At 35.7% G+C, this 20,120-nt stretch overlaps 1 protein-coding gene across 1 annotated transcript in view; it reads right to left on the bottom strand.

Moving 5' to 3' along the window:
• Positions 1-3,466: 3,466 nt before the first annotated feature.
• Positions 3,467-20,120, bottom strand: part of LOC149801777 (arrestin domain-containing protein 3-like) — a 44,009-nt gene continuing 27,355 nt past the window's right edge. Inside the window, exons 4-7 of the mRNA XM_089956845.1 lie at positions 12,468-12,650; positions 10,837-11,019; positions 8,785-9,145; positions 3,467-3,933 (exon numbers count right to left, since the gene is read on the bottom strand). Of these exons, the coding sequence (XP_089812971.1) occupies positions 3,806-3,933; positions 8,785-9,145; positions 10,837-11,019; positions 12,468-12,650 (855 nt within the window). The 3' untranslated portion in view covers positions 3,467-3,805. The remainder of the gene's footprint in view (positions 3,934-8,784; positions 9,146-10,836; positions 11,020-12,467; positions 12,651-20,120) is intronic.

The following is a 20,120-nucleotide window of genomic DNA, read 5'->3' as shown; positions in this document are numbered from 1 at the left end:
TTTCGTTGCAATACTACACTAGGTCATAAGACGAACATTTATTGCCTTTGTGGTTCTCGATTATAAATGAACAATATCCATATATGCAATACATAAAAATATAAAATGAACAATAAGTACCTATACACATGCATATATATTTAGTGACAAGATTGCCTTCATTTAATTTTCAAACATTACTACAGTATTCCATTCTACAAGAAACAGAAGTAGTGTTTGTATTCATCCTTCTGTTTGCAATATGATGATAACACTGGTCAACAGTGAAATCATTACTGACTTGAAAAGGCCCTAATCTGTAGTATTTTGGTGTGCCGAACACGAATATAACCGTGAAAAATTTGTATTGGCTCTCGTTTTGAAGATATTCATATACCTCATTTTCTATGTTTCACTGTGTAAATTTCTCCAGTAGGACTGCAGCAACATCCGGAATAATGATGTAACATTGCATAATACCATCATGCTCACATCATCCACAGTTGATTGCATCATTTTCTGATGCAATGCAATACTAATGCCATGCGGCTGCTGAAGTAAGTTGACGTCAGCAGTGTACTATACATGTGTAGGCCTATTATACTAATGCCAGGCGGCTGCTGAAGCTGACGTAAGCAGTGTACTATATAAAGCCCAATCAGATAGGTTCAGCATTTAAAATATTTTAGACGTTGTGCGAGACAGTTCAAGCTACTGTTACATAAAACTTATTATTTTATCCATTTACGTACAATAAAGAACAGTAATGCCTCGAAAGTGTGTTAATACCGCGGACAATTTTTGCTATATTTGTGGGGAAGTGACATTTGCCAACCAGAAGAAAAGTATCAATTCTCAAGTGAAGAAGGCATATCATCTTTACTTCGGATGCAAGGTTGGTGACCAAGACAAGCCTTGGGCTCCGCATATATGCTGTGCTACATGTACAACACAGCTTTCACAGTGGTTGAATTGCAAAAGGTCATCAATGCCGTTTGCAGTCCCAATGGTGTGGAGAGAGCCAAGCAACCACCTAAATGACTGTTACTTCTGCTTGGTTCCTCCTCTTTCCGGCGGAATAACGAAGCGAAAGAAGTCGAGAATAGTCTACCCAAACATTCCGTCTGCATTGAGACCAGTTCCACATGGTGAGGGACTTCCTATTCCAGAACCTCCAGCAGAATATTCTCTTGATTCATCTGACGAAGACAAAGGTGAGTCGACCTGTTCTTCTCCTGGTCCATCAGCATGCAGTGATCCAGATTTTCACTGTGGTGCATCATCAACCCCACACAGAATAACACAGGAAGAACTAAATGACCTGATTCGTGATTTGGACTTATCGAAGAACAAGGCAGAATTGCTAGGATCAAGACTCCAACAATGGAATCTTCTAGAAGAAGATGTCACAATTACTGCATATCGAAAGCGCCACCAGCAATTGGAGCCTTTCTTCAGAAAGGAAAGTAATCTGATATTCTGTTCCGATATTGAGGGCCTCATGAATGCTTTAAAAATCACTCATGACCCACAAGAATGGAGACTATTTGTGGACTCTTCGAAACTGAGTCTCAAGGCTGTGCTTTTGCACAATGGAAACATTCTTCCATCTATTCCAGTAGCGTATGCTGTCCACATGAAAGAGACATACGATAACTTAAGGCAGCTACTGAATTCCATTGAGTATAACAAGTACAGCTGGCACCTCTGTGGTGATTTGAAGGTAGTTGCCCTTTTAATGGGACTGCAGCAAGGATATACAAAATACATGTGTTTCTTATGCGAGTGGGATAGCCGAGCAAGGGAAATGCACTACATGAGGAAGGAATGGACTCACAGGCAGAATGTAGCCATTGGAGAGAAGAATATCCAACACCCAGCTCTGGTTGAGGCTCAGAAAATCTTGCTACCACCCCTTCACATCAAACTAGGTTTGATGAAGAACTTCGTGAAAGCCATTGACCGGACTTTGCCAGCATTCCGATACCTGCATGAAAAATTCCCTCGACTCAGCGAAGCAAAGATTAAAGAGGGAGTTTTTGTGGGTCCTCAGATTCGAGAGCTTTTCAAAGATGACCGGTTCAACAACTTGCTGGAAGGTGACGCGAAACAAGCATGGAATGCTTTTCGCCTAGTTTCTACAAACTTCCTCGGAAATGTTAGGGCAGAAAACTATAAGGAACTAGTAGAAGACATGTTGATGAAGTATAAGAAACTTGGCTGCAATATGTCTCTAAAGATTCACTTCCTTCATTCCCATTTGGATTTCTTTCCTAGCAACTGTGGTATTGTTAGTGATGAACACGGCGAACGTTTTCATCAAGATATCGCAACAATGGAACAAAGATACCAGGGAAAATGGTCCACTACAATGCTGGCTGACTACTGCTGGACACTCCTCAGAGATGCTCCCGAACAGCTGTACAAGAGACAGGCGAAGAAATCTAAGATGTAGTCAATGACTTGATTTTTTATAGGTAGGCTATTACAGTTGACCTTTTACTATTGGAATGCATTTCGTTATGTAAACATTAATTTCTTGCAGATTACAAAAAAACTAGAGCCAATTTTGCAATTTGACTGTCATATTCGTGTTCAGCACATTAAAATTGATAAGAATTGACTAATTTTATTTCAGTAACATGACTTTTGTAAAAATTTGTTGTCCAGTGTAATCGTAATGTCTTTTCCCAAATTCACATGACTTCATCTTATTTATTTATTCTCAGTTTTCAGTTGTTGGTCATCAGGCTCTTGATTCAATGAACAAATACAGGGTTTCTAACACTTGCACTCTTCATACTGCAGATTGTGGAATTTTCATTGGTTTGCAAATTACGGAGAAAAGAAAGCCTTTTTATATGGATTCTTTTTAGGATAGGTTGATGAGCTTGTCGATTACTCTTCTCCGTCCTTAAAAAATACTCAACTTTAGTTTTCTTCAGTATCCTAGGTCTCCATGGATATTTAATTACTAGACAAGCATTGTTTTCTTTAAGAATTTCTGAAATCGTTTGATAATAGTTCCATTTCGTTACAACTTGATATCTAAGTTCTTCAAAACTCACATTTGCTATTTAGGAAACTGCATGTGCATGTAATATTTAACATGCAGGTTTTGCCAGACATACGTTGGTCTCTCCGCTTGCCCCATCAATAAGTGTCCGCCATTTTATTTTATGTCTATATCATTACCAAAAACTGTCAGATTGTTTAAATGTTAACAGTATGGTCCAGGGACACCTATTTCATTAAACTTTGAATAAGACATCACTCGTAAACTGTTGTTCAATTGGATTAAATTCACACAGTGCTTACAACAAATGAGCATTATTTAAATTCCTAAATGTTTAAAACTTAATTTAAAAAAAAAACAAACATTGATCTCTAATTTTGTGTCATAGTTCAGACAGACGACAGAATAGCTTGTCGTTTTTGCCGTTAGTGCATCTACAGAATGCTGTTAGTGGTAAAGGTAAACACTTCCAAAATATGAAGTATTTACTTTAAAAAAACAAACATGAAATATGGTTAATATACAGTTCCCGATACAAGAGGTAACATTTGGGTACTTCCAACATGTAATGTGGCGATATGATCTGGAATATAGTAGTGTCCATTCATCTGAAAGTGTTATGTAACAAACGACCTTCAGCGATACTGAGCTGTTTGCAGATATATTCCGGATTCTCTTTTCCTTTTGAATTGTATGTCTGCTCTCCAAGTCATCACATGCTCTCCATGCTGTAGTAAACATAACTGAAGGCGAAGTTAATCTGTTGTTGTATACTCGATGTCTGTTCAACCATTTATTTGCTCCATACCATCACTTATTCCATATGTTGTAGTAAATATAACTTGGGGCAAACTTGAGCTGACCCCTTGTCCGTTCAGAATCTTCATCATCATGGATGTCGGTTTTGCCGAAAACTGATTCGGCATACTGTGAAGAATCTAAAAGAAGAAATTCAGTCAGGAGGTTTTATTGTAGACAAGATATCAGATGATAAATAATAGAATGAAAGATAAGAAAGGAAATAAAAGAAAGAAAGAAAAAGTAAATTCAATGATAAAACTGAATTAAAAAAACAGTGAAATTATTTTAGTTTGCTCAAATGGTGCCATAAATATTTAAAAGAGTAACGACGCCTAATTCATGTTCCTTGATGGTTAATTGATAGTCACTTTAGACCTACAGCTTTCTGCTTTGGTTCAGGACTGACGTGGAGTGGGAGGAAATAGCTTAATTTGTGCATCATACTACACAGAAATTCAACCGTTGTCACAAACATTACATATAATTCCATATACTGTTGGGAGGTAGGAAATGGGAAATTAATAATGTACATCGCTTTTAGGTTGCGGAAATATTGTACCCATCCTATTTTCTCATTTGTGAAAAAAATCATATCTTCCCAAAAATAACTTTTCTCACCAACTCTTGGTTATTATTTACCTATCACTTGGAAATAAATAGCTTCTCTATATAAACTGGTATAAACTTTGAATCGGATTTTCCCTTAGATTAGTTTTCACACTTTTATCGCCAATAGCATAAGTATAGCATTGGAATTAGACAACCAGATATAATGGCTTATCGAGAGTTCTTTCCCTTAATCTACATCAGGCACCAACAAGGCAATTATAACTGTTGCTCGAACAATTTTAATAAATAAATGAAATATCCCATTATCGGAAAAGAAGAGAATTTCATAAACTAACTTCGCAAAATTGCATATGGTTCCTGTCCATCTTGTCTCTAATATATATTATCTCCGTTAGATGGACACACAGCACAATACAATTTGCGAAACAGAAATGATTTTCAACAAGTACATGTTAGACTACAAATCTTCTGAAATTCCTATATAGCTTGGACAATAAAGGTTTGGAACACAATGTAGGATCTAGTAAACCACGAAACAGATTATCTAATATTTAGAAGTGAGGTTTCGCTTTTACCCAATAATATCCCATTATATTATAATACTGGTAACAGGAAATCATCAATTACTACGAGAAGAAAGAACTGTTGTGATTTTTGTAAGTGATAGCCCATTGTGCTTATGTATTATGTAGATAAGACACTTAGACTGCCAGTGATTTATTTTTTAATTGTAAGAAATATGCAGTACCAAGACTGAAAGGAATGCTGCAATGCATTGCTTAGATTAATTATTCATTCCTGTTTGTTCTCGTGTCTTGCTGTTTGGATCGGCTGAGCTGTAGAATGACCCAAACATCCGCATGTTTGAAATCTTCCAGACTTATAGTAAAGATACCGAAAGATTAAAATAATCGTCTAAAACAAACTACCCACTGGCAAGATATTCTCCAACACCTGCTTCAGAAATCCTTTATTGACCCCCTCCATTCTCTCTCTTCCTTTATTTTCTTTAAATTGGTTGCTTTAAGCTTTATTTTGGTAAAATTAACATTTCTAGTGTTATGATTTTTTCATTATTCATTTGTTTTAGTGCACCGTGTTCCTGATACAGGCGCTTTTCGTGCACCCATTTGTGTATTTCGGAGAGGGATGTGCTAAGATGTGAGAACTTGAAGCCCGACTCCATATGTGAATATGACAATACATTATTGACATAACCTAGGGTATGTGCCATTTGTATTTACGCATCCGTTTATAACTTTGTTGGATTTTCAGTGATTATTTGTTTGATTTTTTATGAGACGGTGATGGGGAAAATATTTCTCAGCCCGTATTCAGCCTGTTTCGTGGAGCATAAGTTTACAATGTACAGTATTCACGAGATTTTTTTGACAGCGAGGATTTGTTTGGGAAAACTTACCGTCCGTAATTTCTTAAAAGAGCATTCTCTGGATATTCTAGGTATGTGTGTTTAGTAATTTGAGATGAGAATAATTCTTTGTATTATGTATTCTGGGTCGTGTTCTGTATTATATGGCGCGAAGTACTAATATATTGCTTGGAACAGCTTACTAATAAGTCATATAAATGTGTAACAAAGAACATCCAAGTGTAAAATTAGAGTTTCGTGATGTGAGATCATTAAGTGGTTAGAAGACCATTATTTGTTCTATTTGCGCGATTAAGAACCCTTCAGTTGATAACTGTTCTGAGGTCATGGAAACTAGAGGAAATCAATGGACTTTCAAGCCACGCTCATGCAGATGTTTGACTGGCTCGGTATGAGGCCCATTGCATGTAACTGTGTTCAAACCAAACCAAACACAATTTGTTTTTATTTTGCAGTTATTGTTTATTAGTTGTTTATTAATTTCAATTAGATCCAATAGTTACGCCAAGGTACTTGTGATGGTCAATCCACATCAGTTTTGATCTGATTCATATGTAGGTTAGATAGGATTTCAGATGACCAAATTTGAAGTGGCAGAGATCTTGATTCAAAATCTCTCCATTGTCCATTGAAAAGTTACTTCTATGGGTAAAAGTCGGCTCTTCTAAAAAAATAAATCATGGATTAATAACGTTACCAGCTTTATCATTTATAGCTATCAACAATATAAATGGCACCAGTATGGAATCTTGTGGGACTCCCGCATTAATAGACTTTATTTCTGATAATAAGTTAATAACACAAACAAGCTGTTAGCTGTTATCAAAATAGTGTGTAAACCAATTTAGTAAATTACATTTTATACAATTAGCAGAGAGTTGTACATATCATATCGTTTTTATCAAGATTTGTACGATGAACTGATACACCGTGGAGTGACTATGGATTAAACCAAGCTGGCATGTATAAATAAGTTGATTAAATTGTAAATGAATTAACCTTAAAAATAATTATTTCTAAAATCTTTCCCAACAAACGAGAGTGATATAATGGTCTTTTACTTGATGACGTGTAATCTCAGTGTCTTCCAAAACTACATTGCATCGATTTGGAAAAGACAGAAATAGGTCACTACTATCGTTAACTGGTGATAAAAAAAAAAATAAAAAAATGGTCCAACGATGTTCACTCGTAATAGTCAGGGAAAAAAATACAATTTCTTTTGCGAAATAAGAACAAAATAGTTTCAGAAGTGTCATATTTTATATATAAAAAATAATATTAAAATCGATGTTCTTATAAGCTTTCATTCTTATAAACTTTCAATATGTTTTCTGGCCATTCCTTTTTTACTTATCAAGATCAATGCACAAGTTTAATTAAATGTATCCATGTAGTATGTTCAGATGTTACTGATTTCGTTCTGTTTTTTTTTAAAATAAATTTTTCTTCCTTTGACTGATTTCCGTTTTCGAACTCTAAAAAACTTTCATTATACGTTATCCGGTTCAGATGCCCATCTTTATTTCAGAAAAACAAAATTTTTTATATATTTGCCTACAGTTATTGTTATAGAGAGAGAGAGAGAGAGAGAGTGATCATGGCAACAAAATTCAGAAATTTGTATTTAAATGTTGCTACCAAGACATCGATGGTCTTATTGGTTACAACTTTGGTCCTATATACTACAACTTTGGTCGTATTGACTACAACATTGGTCTCAGATTAAAATAAATGCTTATGATCTTCCAAATTTCACTTTTGTATTAGATGCTGTCATGTGAGTACCTTACCATATACGCCGCGTTATGATGCATTATATTGCGTAGAATTATATCGACGCCGTTGTCAAGACTTGTAAGCTGTCAAACAAAAAGTATTAGGTTAAGTAAGGACTGAATTGTACAGATTATCCAAGTGATTTCGGATATCAGATCTGAGAAATCAGATTGTTCTATCACATCATGTAATGGTGGCCTGAGCACACCTGAAAGCGATGGCTCCGGTGACCTAAGTAGTTAGAGCGTCGGCCTCGGATACGGGAGGTTGCGGGTTTGAACCCGGCCAAGTCATACCAAAGACATAAAAATGGCACAAGCAGCTGCCTCGCTTGGCGCTCAGCATTAAGAGGTTAGTGTTAGGACTGGTCAGTCTGTGTCAGGACAATGTGACTGGCTGGGACATGATGCCATATGTCTGCGGCATGATGCCCCAGTGTTAGACATCACTATAAACTGATATTCTGCAGACATCTTAGTGATATGACTTAGATTGTTAAAGCTGCGTTAAAAATCCCCAAATCCCAAACACACACATCTGTAAGCTTTTGCTTTTTAACTCAAGTTCACCAATGACTTGAACACTTCTTTACCTGTTCATCGCCATTTATTGGAGGATGGAGTGAGTATCTTTCTGATATATCAGTAATTCCCTGTGTTTGTGTTATATTATATGCGAAACAAATTTTAATTTGTACAGCGTTGTTTTATACTATACGGAATAAATCTTGACTTGTACTGTGCTGTTTTATACTCTAAACAGAACAAAGCTTAATTTGTACTGTGTTGTTTAACAGTAGCATGTTGTGCTGTCTTTTAGTGAATTAACAGTCTTATAAAGGTGTTGAAACTTTGCTATGTATAGTACATATAGGGTTGGTTGTTGTTGTTGTTGTTGTAGGGTTTAACGCAATTTTTCAGCACACGATAGGCTATACATGGCGGCCAGTATTAATGGTGGAGGAAGAACCCGGGATAACCCCGGAAAGAACCACCGACCCACGAGAAGCTACTGGCAAGCTTTCTCCCATACCCACATTGGCTGAATCCAAGACTCGAACCTACGCAGACAGAGGTGAGATGGCAGTGATCCGTAACGGAGAGCGCTTTAGACCACTCGGCCACTCGGGGCCCCTATAGGGTTGGTAATATGGAGGCTAAAACACAGTTAAGTTATACAAATGTAAAGATAAAAAATTACCTCCCCCCCACAAAAAAAATAATTAAAAAAAATAAAGAATTAAACTTACATCGCATTTGCGTAGATTGTGAGGAAATAGTTGAATGTGGTGAAGAAGTATTGGACGGAGAGTAACCATGGCGAGCGGAAACTCTCGAATTTTCGTGTTGCTGACCTTGTCCCCTATAACCTGATCTGACATTAAAACCCGGTGGTGTATATCGGCTTTGAGCAGGGTTGCAAATCAACTGGGCAGGCTGTCTGGGAAGAACTTGCACACCGGTTGGTTGTTGCAAATGACTGGCATGTGTCACGTGTTGATCACCGCGAGGCTGATTTTCATATACTACCTGTTGTATGGGAATGGTTCCTAGAACGATTTCGACTGGTACTGTAAGGTCAAAAGCTGGTCCCACAGGATCAACGCGCAACTGAATAATAATAAATAAATAAATAAATAAATAAATAAATGTATTCCTTTTTCACATTTTATTAATCGGGTTGATACTAATAATGTAACAAAGTAGAGGTCTAAAAGCAGCCACTGTAAGTTCACCTCAACCCTTAGTCCGAGCTTCCTCTGACCCATGTCACCCCATTTTTTTATATTTGGACATTTATGTTGGGGTGTAGGGTCAGAGTCCATTCCCTATCGAAAAGTTGGAATTCGCCAACACCATCTGGAGTCGGCATGGGGTAGCCGCTTACTAGCCAAACCAGTAAACTTTAACGACTTTTCATCGAGATATACCTGCATGAAATCGATAGGAATATGATTTATTTTCTCAAAAATCGTGAGCACAGCATTCGTCATATCTTTAATCCGCTGACAGACGAGACAAAAGTACGTCGTTGCTGAAACTTGTCCTGGATCTGGCCAGCTGCATCCCGATTCACATGGCTACAAATCTCGCAACCTACATGTCAGTGACATCTGAGGTCATATAGTCACGATCCAGGATCCAAACAACACCTAATACAAATAATTATCCCTATCTCAAATTACCAGCATTTCTAATATAAGTATATCCCACAAAGGTTGTATAATAAGTAATTGTACGAAACTAGCCCAAGCAATCGTAAAGTCTCATGAATAATTCAGTATTAATTAGACAACTGTTCAATTCGAGAAATGCCTTCCCATTAATTCCCCATAATCAAACAAATAATCACTAAAATCTTACCTCAAAAACCTAGTGTTTACATATTCATTAACGTTCTCTCTCTCTCTCTCTCTCTCTCTCTCTCTCTCTCTCTCTCACACACACTCACACACGCACACACACACACACAAGTAACAGTTCTAAAACCATTTTTATCAACTTCACCCCCTAGCACACTCACTCTCAGATTTTTACGGACACAGACATAGTCAAATGTTTCTGAACACTTTAACTACAACAATTTTAAAAGTTAAAACATACGATAATGCATGCAAGCAAATATTAAACGTACTAGTTAAATAGACTTAGCGACAAAATGTTAGACATTAAGACATTATGTACTCGACCTAGTTAAATAGACTTAGCAACAAAACGTTAGACATTAAGACATTATGTACTCGACCTAGTTAAATAGACTTAGCAACAAAACGTTAGACATTAAGACATTATGTACTAGACCTAGTTAAATAGACTTAGCAACAAAATGTTAGACATTCAGACATTATGTACTCAACCTAGTTAAATAGACTTAGCAACGAAATGTTAGACATGAAGACATTATGTAATGGCAAGGAGGAGAAGAAGTCCACGATAATTTCGTCTGATTAAGAACGGTTACAATTATTGAAAATAATGAAGGAGCGTTATCATTGGATACTTCCTAAATTAATTTTGCCTTTTTTAATTTGTTCTTTTCATTTTTTTTAGTTGGATTACCTTACTGATATATTTTTGAAAAGAAATACATCTTATCAGACGTATTAATTTATATTTCTCGTGACATTCAAAACAGCTCACGTCCAACTTTTCAGGACAGATATTTTACACCATCTTAATAATTAAACTAAGACATCATTTACCTTTTTCCTAACGTACATGAACAGTTTAAAGAAGGGACTATCGTTCATGCAATGAAGAGGTTATGTACATCAAAAAGAATTCCTGACAGAATACAATACCTCAAGAATATATCTGACGTCAATGATATCGCAGCCAATTAAATAACTCGGGGGTAAAGGTGGCACTTGGAACAGCTCGCCATTCCAAATGTCGGTATCTCCTCTACCGATTGGTCCCCGTTTTAGCTTGCATATTTGCTTCGTTTTGGCCAGTGATTTATGTGCGGCATGGAACATTGTCGTCTGCAAAAGAGACGAGGCGGAATCGAAAAGTTCAGTGAACACAAATGAGAATTTGTATCCATGAAATATTTGAAACAAAGGAAATTGAGTGATAACGTGTTATCACTTTTGCGTTTGTTTGTAGCTGTGACACGCGCATTAGAAAAACAAGAAGGTATCTGACATTTATTATAAGTACGTGGAATTACATCACAATTAATACTTCCAGTTCAGTACCCACGAATGTAGTTCTAGTCTATTTTTAGAACATTTTTTCCTCTCTCAGTTTGGTGGTGATAGAAGAGTTTTATTTATGCATTTTTGGTAGGGATTTAAAGGTAACTGTTTATTCTTGATAATATGAGCTCAGGGTGTTGTTGTCTATATGTATTTTGGCGACAGTGCACAGTGAGTAATAAGGCCTTGGTGATGATCCGGAAGTGAAATATGTGCTCTGTTTACATGCTGTTATGTTGACAGTCAATCATCTAAAAAAAGAGCAGGTCAACCTTTGACAAGAACTTCACCGTGAAGTCATCTTTGAAGGTATTTTAGACTAACATATGATTTGCATTGATTGTCACACAGTGGAAAGGTCAGTACTGAGAAATAAATGTAGAGAACATATAGTAAAATTAATTGTGTACTATGTCCACGTAGATGATGTGACAAAATCTGTTGTTGTGAGGAACAATTTAGGGTAAGCGACTGGTTAGAGAGGAGCTTAGAATAAAACTATTAAAATAGAATACAATGATACACGAATATTTAAGCTAATACATTTTTGTCTCTCTTAATAAAACTAAAAGTAAATGATTACTGTCTGACATTGAATATTGATAAAATTTGATCTAAAATGCCTTCCCACAAAGTATTGCGGGGAAAAAAGTAAAATATTATACCAATGTGTTTTTCAAATGAGTCACTGTTATTACATTTTTAATAAACTATAGTACTGCAACATTCTTGCATCTTTCCAAAGTTCTTTTTTTTTGGCAGGGCCCTGGGTGGCCGAATGTTGTACGGTGCTCGCCTTTATAAAAAAAGATAGTAAAACAACATTCTCGCTTCTTTCCAAATTTTTTTAAAAATCTTTAACGGGGCCCCGGGTGGCAGAATATTGTAAGGTGCTCGCCTTTACAAAACGATAGTAATACAACATTCTCGCTTCTTTCCAAAGTTCTTTATCTTTAACGGGGCCCCGGGTGGCAGAATGTTGTAAGGCGCTCACCTTTACAAATCACCCACATCTCACACCTGTCTGCGTGTCGAGTCTCGGCTCGGCCAATAGGGGTATATGAGAAAACTTACCAGTAGCTTCCGTGGGTCTACCCAGTTTCTTCCTTCACACAACTTACTAGCCGCTATGTATAGCCAGTCGTGTGCTGAAAAATGGCCTTAAACCCACCAAACCGAGCCAAGCCTTATCTTTAACATTTATAAATGAAAGAAAACTCTAGAAACTTTACCATTTTTAGCTCAACCGATGAACAGCCAACTTTTCTGGAAGACATGTTTAAAATTTCCGCCTCGATTCTGATTGGCTCTCCTGGCACATAGCCTCGTTTTCTCAGGCTTAGTGATGCTGTGATTGGTCCGGATAAACAGCAAAGGCAGCAAAGTTTCTTGCACTTGACATTATGGACAGGCTCCTGCAAACAACACGTCAACAAAATCATAGAAACTACTTATTATATGCTCATTTTTTTTCTCCGTTAACTTTGCATTGTCAGAATCGTTCAGTATTTTACGATACTGAACTCGAGCTGAAGTTCGTATTGCACTCATAAAGGAAATACTTTATTTTGTAAAATAACTATGGACGCAGATGGCCAGAACTTTTTTTTTAAACAAATCATGTACACTCACATAGTAGGCGGTTTACGTTATGGTTGATTACATTTGTTTCTGAATGAACTAAAGCAGATGTTTCGTGGACTGCCATATAACAGCTGCTTTGCTACATTCTGCGTTAACTTTTTTATACATTGTTTCGGATGTAGGCGGGAGATGCCATATTTCGTAAATTTGCTGGGTGCCTACAAAGAATATGCAAGTGACAAGGCATAAACTGTCTTCTTTAGCTGGTAATAAGAGTGGCAAAAATATACTTGCAGTTTTACATCCTGAATTTCCTTTCTTAGTTTTGAAAATCCAAATTACACGAGCCATGTTATGGGTTCTCAAGCTTGATTACACATTTTGAAATTGTACTGTAATTTCGACTATATTCCAACTGCAATTACATTCCTCCTTACTGCACTCAAAATGAAATAAACATTAAATTCCATTGCGCACTTTTGATAATTGCAATTGAAAGACTTCATATTTTTCCCACATTATGATTTCAAATATTCAATGACAGAACAGAAACACACTTGCAGATGTCAAGATGCTTCTCCCTCGCTATTTCAATCCCATGTATTGTATGGAACGCCAGAGCTGTCTTAAGATAAGAATATTTATTATATGCTGTGCTTTTGTACTTATATGATGTGCAAGGTTCTTTATATGCTGTGCATTTGTACTTATATGATGTGCAAACTTCATTATATGCTGTGCATTTGTACTTATATGATGTGCAAACTTCTTTATATGCTGTGCTTTTGTACTTATATGATGTGCAAACTTTTTTATATGCTGTGCTTTTGTACTTATATGATGTGCAAACTTCATTATATGCTGTGCATTTGTACTTATATAATGTGCAAACTTCATTACATGCTGTGCATTTGTACTTATATGATGTGCAAACTTCATTATATGCTGTGCATTTGTACTTATATGCTGTGCAAACTTCATTATATGCTGTGCTTTTGTACTTATATGCTGTGCAAACTTCATTATATGCTGTGCATTTGTACTTATATGATGTGCAAACTTCATTATATGCTGTGCTTTTGTACTTATATGATGTGCAAACTTCATTATATGCTGTGCATTTGTACTTATATGCTGTGCAAACTTCATTATATGCTGTGCAAACTTCATTATATGCTGTGCTTTTGTACTTATATGATGTGCAAACTTCATTATATGCTGTGCATTTGTACTTATATGATGTGCAAACTTCATTCTATGCTGTGCAAACTTCATTATATGCTGTGCAAACTTCATTATATGCTGTGCAAACTTCATTATATGCTGTGCTTTTGTACTTATATGATGTGCAAACTTCATTATATGCTGTGCAAACTTCATTATATGCTGTGCTTTTGTAATTATATCATGTGCAAACTTCATTATATGCTGTGCTTTTGTACTTATATGATGTGCAAACTTCATTATATGCTGTGCTTTTGTACTTATATGATGTTCAAACTTCATTATATGCTGTGCATTTGTACTTATATGATGTGCAAACTTCATTCTATGCTGTGCAAACTTCATTATATGCTTGTGCAAACTTCATTATATGCTGTGCTTTTGTACTTATATGATGTGCAAACTTCATTATATGCTGTGCAAACTTCATTATATGCTGTGCTTTTGTAATTATATCATGTGCAAACTTCATTATATGCTGTGCAAACTTCATTATATGCTGTGCATTTGTACATATATGATGTGCAAACTTGATTATATGCTGTGCAAACTTCATTATATGCTGTGCTTTTGTACTTATATGATGTGCAAACTTCATTATATGCTGTGCATTTGTACTTATATGCTGTGCAAACTTCATTATATGCTGTGCTTTTGTACTTATATGATGTGCAAACTTCATTATATGCTGTGCTTTCTTCCTTATATGATGTGCAAATTGCTTTATATGAAACTTCATTATAATGAGATGGCCGATAGCTGCCGCCAGAATACAACATCAAAGTAACATGAATCTGTCATCAACTTGTTATTAGCAAGTGTGAATTTCATTCATGTCAAAATTAATTGCTTTTAGACTCCCAGCTAACTGACCAGTAGAATGCCCCTATGTTTGAAATTTAGCTTTAAAATAGGGATTTCTATATTGTATCGTGCATAATAGATTGTAGGTGATATTTTGTACCAAAATAAGATTAGGTGACTGTTATTGTGATGTGTTTGATTGACAGGCACTCCAAATACATTGTCTGAATAGTGTTGTGATTTTTTTTTATATACAAAAATACTTAGCTTTATCTTGAAGACACGGAGTATGTAATATAATCAAGAATTCCAAGAGGAAGAAATGATAAGAATTCTATATTATTTGTATTCAGTATTTTGTAATATCACATATTCAGTATATCACATACCTACACATACTAATGTGACCCTCAGTTTGATATATATATATATATATATATATATATATATATATATATATATATATATATATATATATATATATATATATAATTGTAGAAATTACATAGCTTTTATACCACAGTAAAAAATTATGTTTATAGTATCAGTTCAGTTTAAGTTCAATAACAGTTCAATAGCAATAAGTTCAATAACAATGCTCTCTTCAAAATCAATTTTGACAATTTGTTTTATTTACATATCATCAATAGGAAAATAAATATCAAGTTCGTTAATTGGATGGGGAGGTAACATTTAATATCACCGTGGTATATTATGTTACACATTTGTATTAGGGACTATAGTTCATGAATCAGGCAGCCAGTCACATCATGGTTATTGGTTTGGACGTTTCTTGTGGATTTATCACAAGTTGTCAGCACACGACAGGCTATACATGGCGGCTAGTATGGCAATCGTTTTAGACCACTAGGTCTCTCTTGTTCCCTGGTTTCGATGTCCCAGCCTTAAAGGAGACCAGAAACCAATAGAAATATAGAATAATAATAAAAGTACTATAGCAGAAAACCTTATTCTGAAGTATCATCTGCGACCGTAATGCCAATATTTAAATATTGGCATATCTTCTAGGAGCTGAATTTCCGTGAACTTGTATGTAAAATTTCCGCGCCTATTCGGTTACTTTCGGGATGTGCCGTCATAGAAGCGACTCCAGCAGCCCAAGTTGGGAGTTGCCAGGGTAAAAGACAATACCGTTTTGTGTTGCTTACGGGTGTAATAGAACATTAAGAAAAGCCTGTTGACATATATAAAAATTCTTTTCCGAAAGATAAAGGCATAATGAAAGAATGGGTACATTATTACAAACGAGTCGATTTCAAAGCAACACCATACAGCACTATGTGGTCGTTACATTTCTCAAAGAAATGTTACGAGAGGGATCATAAAAAATAGCATCTCAAAGATACGCAAATGCTAGGCCTAGACTAAAAGCTGGAGCTGTTCCAGACATACCTTTGGACATTTTAAATCCTGGGAAAAGTGTTAAATGTGTGAGTTACGAAAATAGGCAGAAGGACGAGTAAGTGACCACAAAATGCAACAATCAATCCACATATCTTTTATCTAAAAACAACAGTGCTAAAAACAAATCTGATAGCCCGACACCCTGGGCCCCTTTTGGTTTTAGTTCCGGCCCATCCTGTATTCAAAGTGAGGTGCCCGTCAGGCTTGTCGAAACAAAAATTATTTGTCTGAGGAAACTTTGATTGCGCTGGTGAAATGAGTAAATGTATTTTCAAGATGTTGACATACATGCCTTAACACGGCACAATCTAAATCAAATTACCACTGTCTTAGGTGAAATTTAGATTTGATTTTAATAAAATGGAAGCTTTGCTAAAAATAAGATTCTAAACCTGTCGTGTTTCGAGAAAACACAATTTTCAGTAATCTTATAAAAATTAATTTTTTTTTAAAAATGCATTGTATACATGTATTATGCATAAACGGTAATCTGTAATAATTGGAACCGATATAAAACTATTCCTTGGGTAGTTTAAAAAGCAGCGATTAAAAAAAAAAGAGGTCAAAGTTTCACATTAACTGTCTGACAATAGAAGGGGGGGGGGGCTATTGACCCACCCTTTGCCCCAATGTGCGACCGCCCATTTGACGTGCCTTTTCTCCATGTGATACGCCTTATTATTCCCCCATGACAAGCCCCTTTTGCATATTCTGGTCAGTTCTAGCTAAATTGCAAAATAGCTCAAGTTTTGATTTAAGTACGCAAAAGATAAAGCCGGTGTGACTAATGAACATAATCCTTCCCCTTGCATTGATCTTGTGAAAAGGACTGCACTTCGGACATACTTCAAAGAAACCATGTTCGACAGTGTGTTTATGCGTAAGCACCAGCAATTGATTACCAAATAAACGATGCCTATTTTGTTTGTTACTTACGATGCCATGGACTTCATTTTAACAGTTCAAATCTGCAGTCACAAGTTACCGTACTTGTGGCAACTGTTTTTCTCACGTTTTATGCCCCACCTTATTTCCTTAGGTTTAAGTCTTAATGCATGTAACACTGTTTGCTGAATAAAATATTTGTTCAGAATTAGTTTTTTAGGGCCACATATACTGCATGGTATATTTTGTTTTATTTCTTGTAATTTAATCATGATAATTAAACTTTTCATATACGGCAGAGGAATGTCGGGTGTTAACTGGCCGAGTTTCTTTGGCCTAAATGGAGATGCGATTTTGTTTGCAGAGAAAATTTCAAAGTGATCATTAATTTAAGCTAATTGGTGACAATTTTATTCTTTTAATTTTTTTTAAATACTACAGTACTGTTGTAATTGTTTAAAAAATCTGAAATTTACTTGAATAATGTTTAATCTTCACGTTCTATTTACCGAAGAAGAAAAAAAGAAGAAGAGAAAACTTGTATGATATTAATTATTTCGTCCAGTGCCGGTTTAGACGTGTGTGCGTGTGATTTGAATTTTTAACGTAGCTTTAACGATTTTTCAGTCATATCGCTACGATGTCTGCAGTGTGGCAGTTTAGACTGTGGATTGCATACGTTATATTTAAAAATGGTTTGGGGTTGGGGTTTTTTCTTCTGACAAATGAAAATTGACAGACATAATGTAATAATCGGGACTTCGCTGCGCAAAATTGAGAGATATTACGAGATCGGGAGGTAGATGAGGAAATACCCCAAAATCGGGAGGTTTTTCTCCCGGCTTGAGAGTTGACAGGTATGAACTGTCCTGGCTTGTGGAATTTCATTCAGGACTTTAGTTTATTTAAGTCACCAGCCCGGGGCCTGTGCCTAACAAATTTCTTTTAGCACTTACCAGTACAGTACATAAACTATTATATCAGATTGCAGATTCAACTTTTGAATGTGCAACCCAAATGTGGTCTCCTGTCTGCCTCGCTCGCCAATGTTTTTGTTTGTATTCGAGGTCTGGCTAGCATAGAGTCACGGTATCACGTGATCTATCGTCTCATCAAAACTCGGAAAAACTCGGCAATTTACGGAATCGTGGTATCTTCCACTCAATATAATCACTACCCGCTTACGATATTTAATTTATAAACATTGCAGTCGAATTAAAATCTGTAGAGAATTACATACGTAAAAGGAAAATTTTGATTTCTAGTCTCCTTTAAGTACTGGATGTTTGTAAATTTGTAGTGGTATAATCATTTAAAATTTCTTTATTGTCAACATATAAGTACAATGTTTCATGGTATTTGTGATATCCAGGGAGTGATATGAATAGGTAAGAATTTTAGAGTTTAGAATATAATTGTTTTGCCTTATTGAGTGAAGAGAGATGTGTTAAGATATAGGCAAGTCCACAAATGTAATATTTTTTGTATAATCATAAATGGGGTAAGAGCGAGAGGGAATTCTATCAAACCGGAAATACTACTATTTTTATTTGCATTACAGAAGGAAATAATGTTTCAAACAAAATTTATTTCAACAGCATACTTTTTTTTACTTCTCATGCGTACACACAAATCATTATATATAATATATACACGCACACACAGAGGACCGGATTATCCATATTGCAAAATGGGCAACATGGCCAGGGCCCCCGAGGCTCAAAGGGCCCCGTATATTATCTGATTTGACAGGCAGGGCCCCTGTGGCTCAAGGGGACCTGTATAGTATCGTCTGATTTCACAGGCAGTGTAGTTAATAGTACTGTAACCATATATATGGACAAGGCAGGATAGCTATGTGCCCCTATGTTGGCTGTGCCCAGGGCCCCCAAAGACCTTAATCCGGGCCGGTATATATAAATTACAATACAAAATAACAGATACTGATTATGCACCCATGTATATTGTAGTAGCATAAAATAGTTATTAAATGGTTGGTAGAGTGCTATACTTTACATTTCAACCTGTTCTCATTTCTTAGGCATTTATGAGAACTTGGCTGAGAACACTGACAGGGGTCTCCTTTCTCTTCTATTCACCTACCGGCCATCATTATTTTAGCTTGTATTTTAAATAAAGCAATGATTGTTTACACATCTGAAACAGAATGCTACTTCTGCCACTTCGAAATAAAATTCAGAAAATACATTTAAAAAAGTCTCATCATTTCAAATTATTTGATTCATGACGTTCATTTGAAATGAGCAACATACATGCTTAGAATTGGAAACAAATTTCTTTGTAGCCATAATGACTAGTAGAGTGAGAAATTTACTTGTCCTGCTGATCTTTCAATATTTCACTAGTCCTTCACACAACATACTGTCACACACACACACACACACACACACACATATATATATATATATATATATATATATATATATATATATATATATATATATATATATATATATATATATATAATGTGTAATGTCATCTTGGTGCAGAACGCAATCAAACTAGTAAATGAATACTACTTATGCATATTTTCAAAACCTTTAATTGAGAGCAATGATTTTTTTGTCTTCAAAAGGTTTATTATATGTGCATAATTTCCTTTCTTATCTTCAAGTTATTAAAGAAAAGATGAGCTTTTGGGATGGCATGTTGTCTGTCCATTAGTATATTTCTTATCACCACTTATCGTAATCTAATTTGGAGGATTATCATGACACTTTATGCACACATGTTCATTCTATGGTCTACTCGGTTGTAAACGAAAATGGTGTTACTCCGACATTTAATATGGCTTCCGCAGCAGGCATCTTGAAATCTTGTTATTACTGCTAGTAATGGAATTGAATGAATGATAAAAAAAATTAAAGTGGCCTATGCATCGGGTGCTTTCGCGACTGGTTAAGTCTCGAATGTCGAGATTCTGAACTGTATGAATGGTACCA

This window comes from Sinohyriopsis cumingii, chromosome 4, assembly GCF_028554795.1.
Source record: "Sinohyriopsis cumingii isolate HCF-2022 chromosome 4, ASM2855479v2, whole genome shotgun sequence".
In the NCBI taxonomy this organism is placed as follows: domain Eukaryota; kingdom Metazoa; phylum Mollusca; class Bivalvia; order Unionida; family Unionidae; genus Sinohyriopsis; species Sinohyriopsis cumingii.
This window is presented reverse-complemented; position numbering and strand designations above follow the sequence as displayed.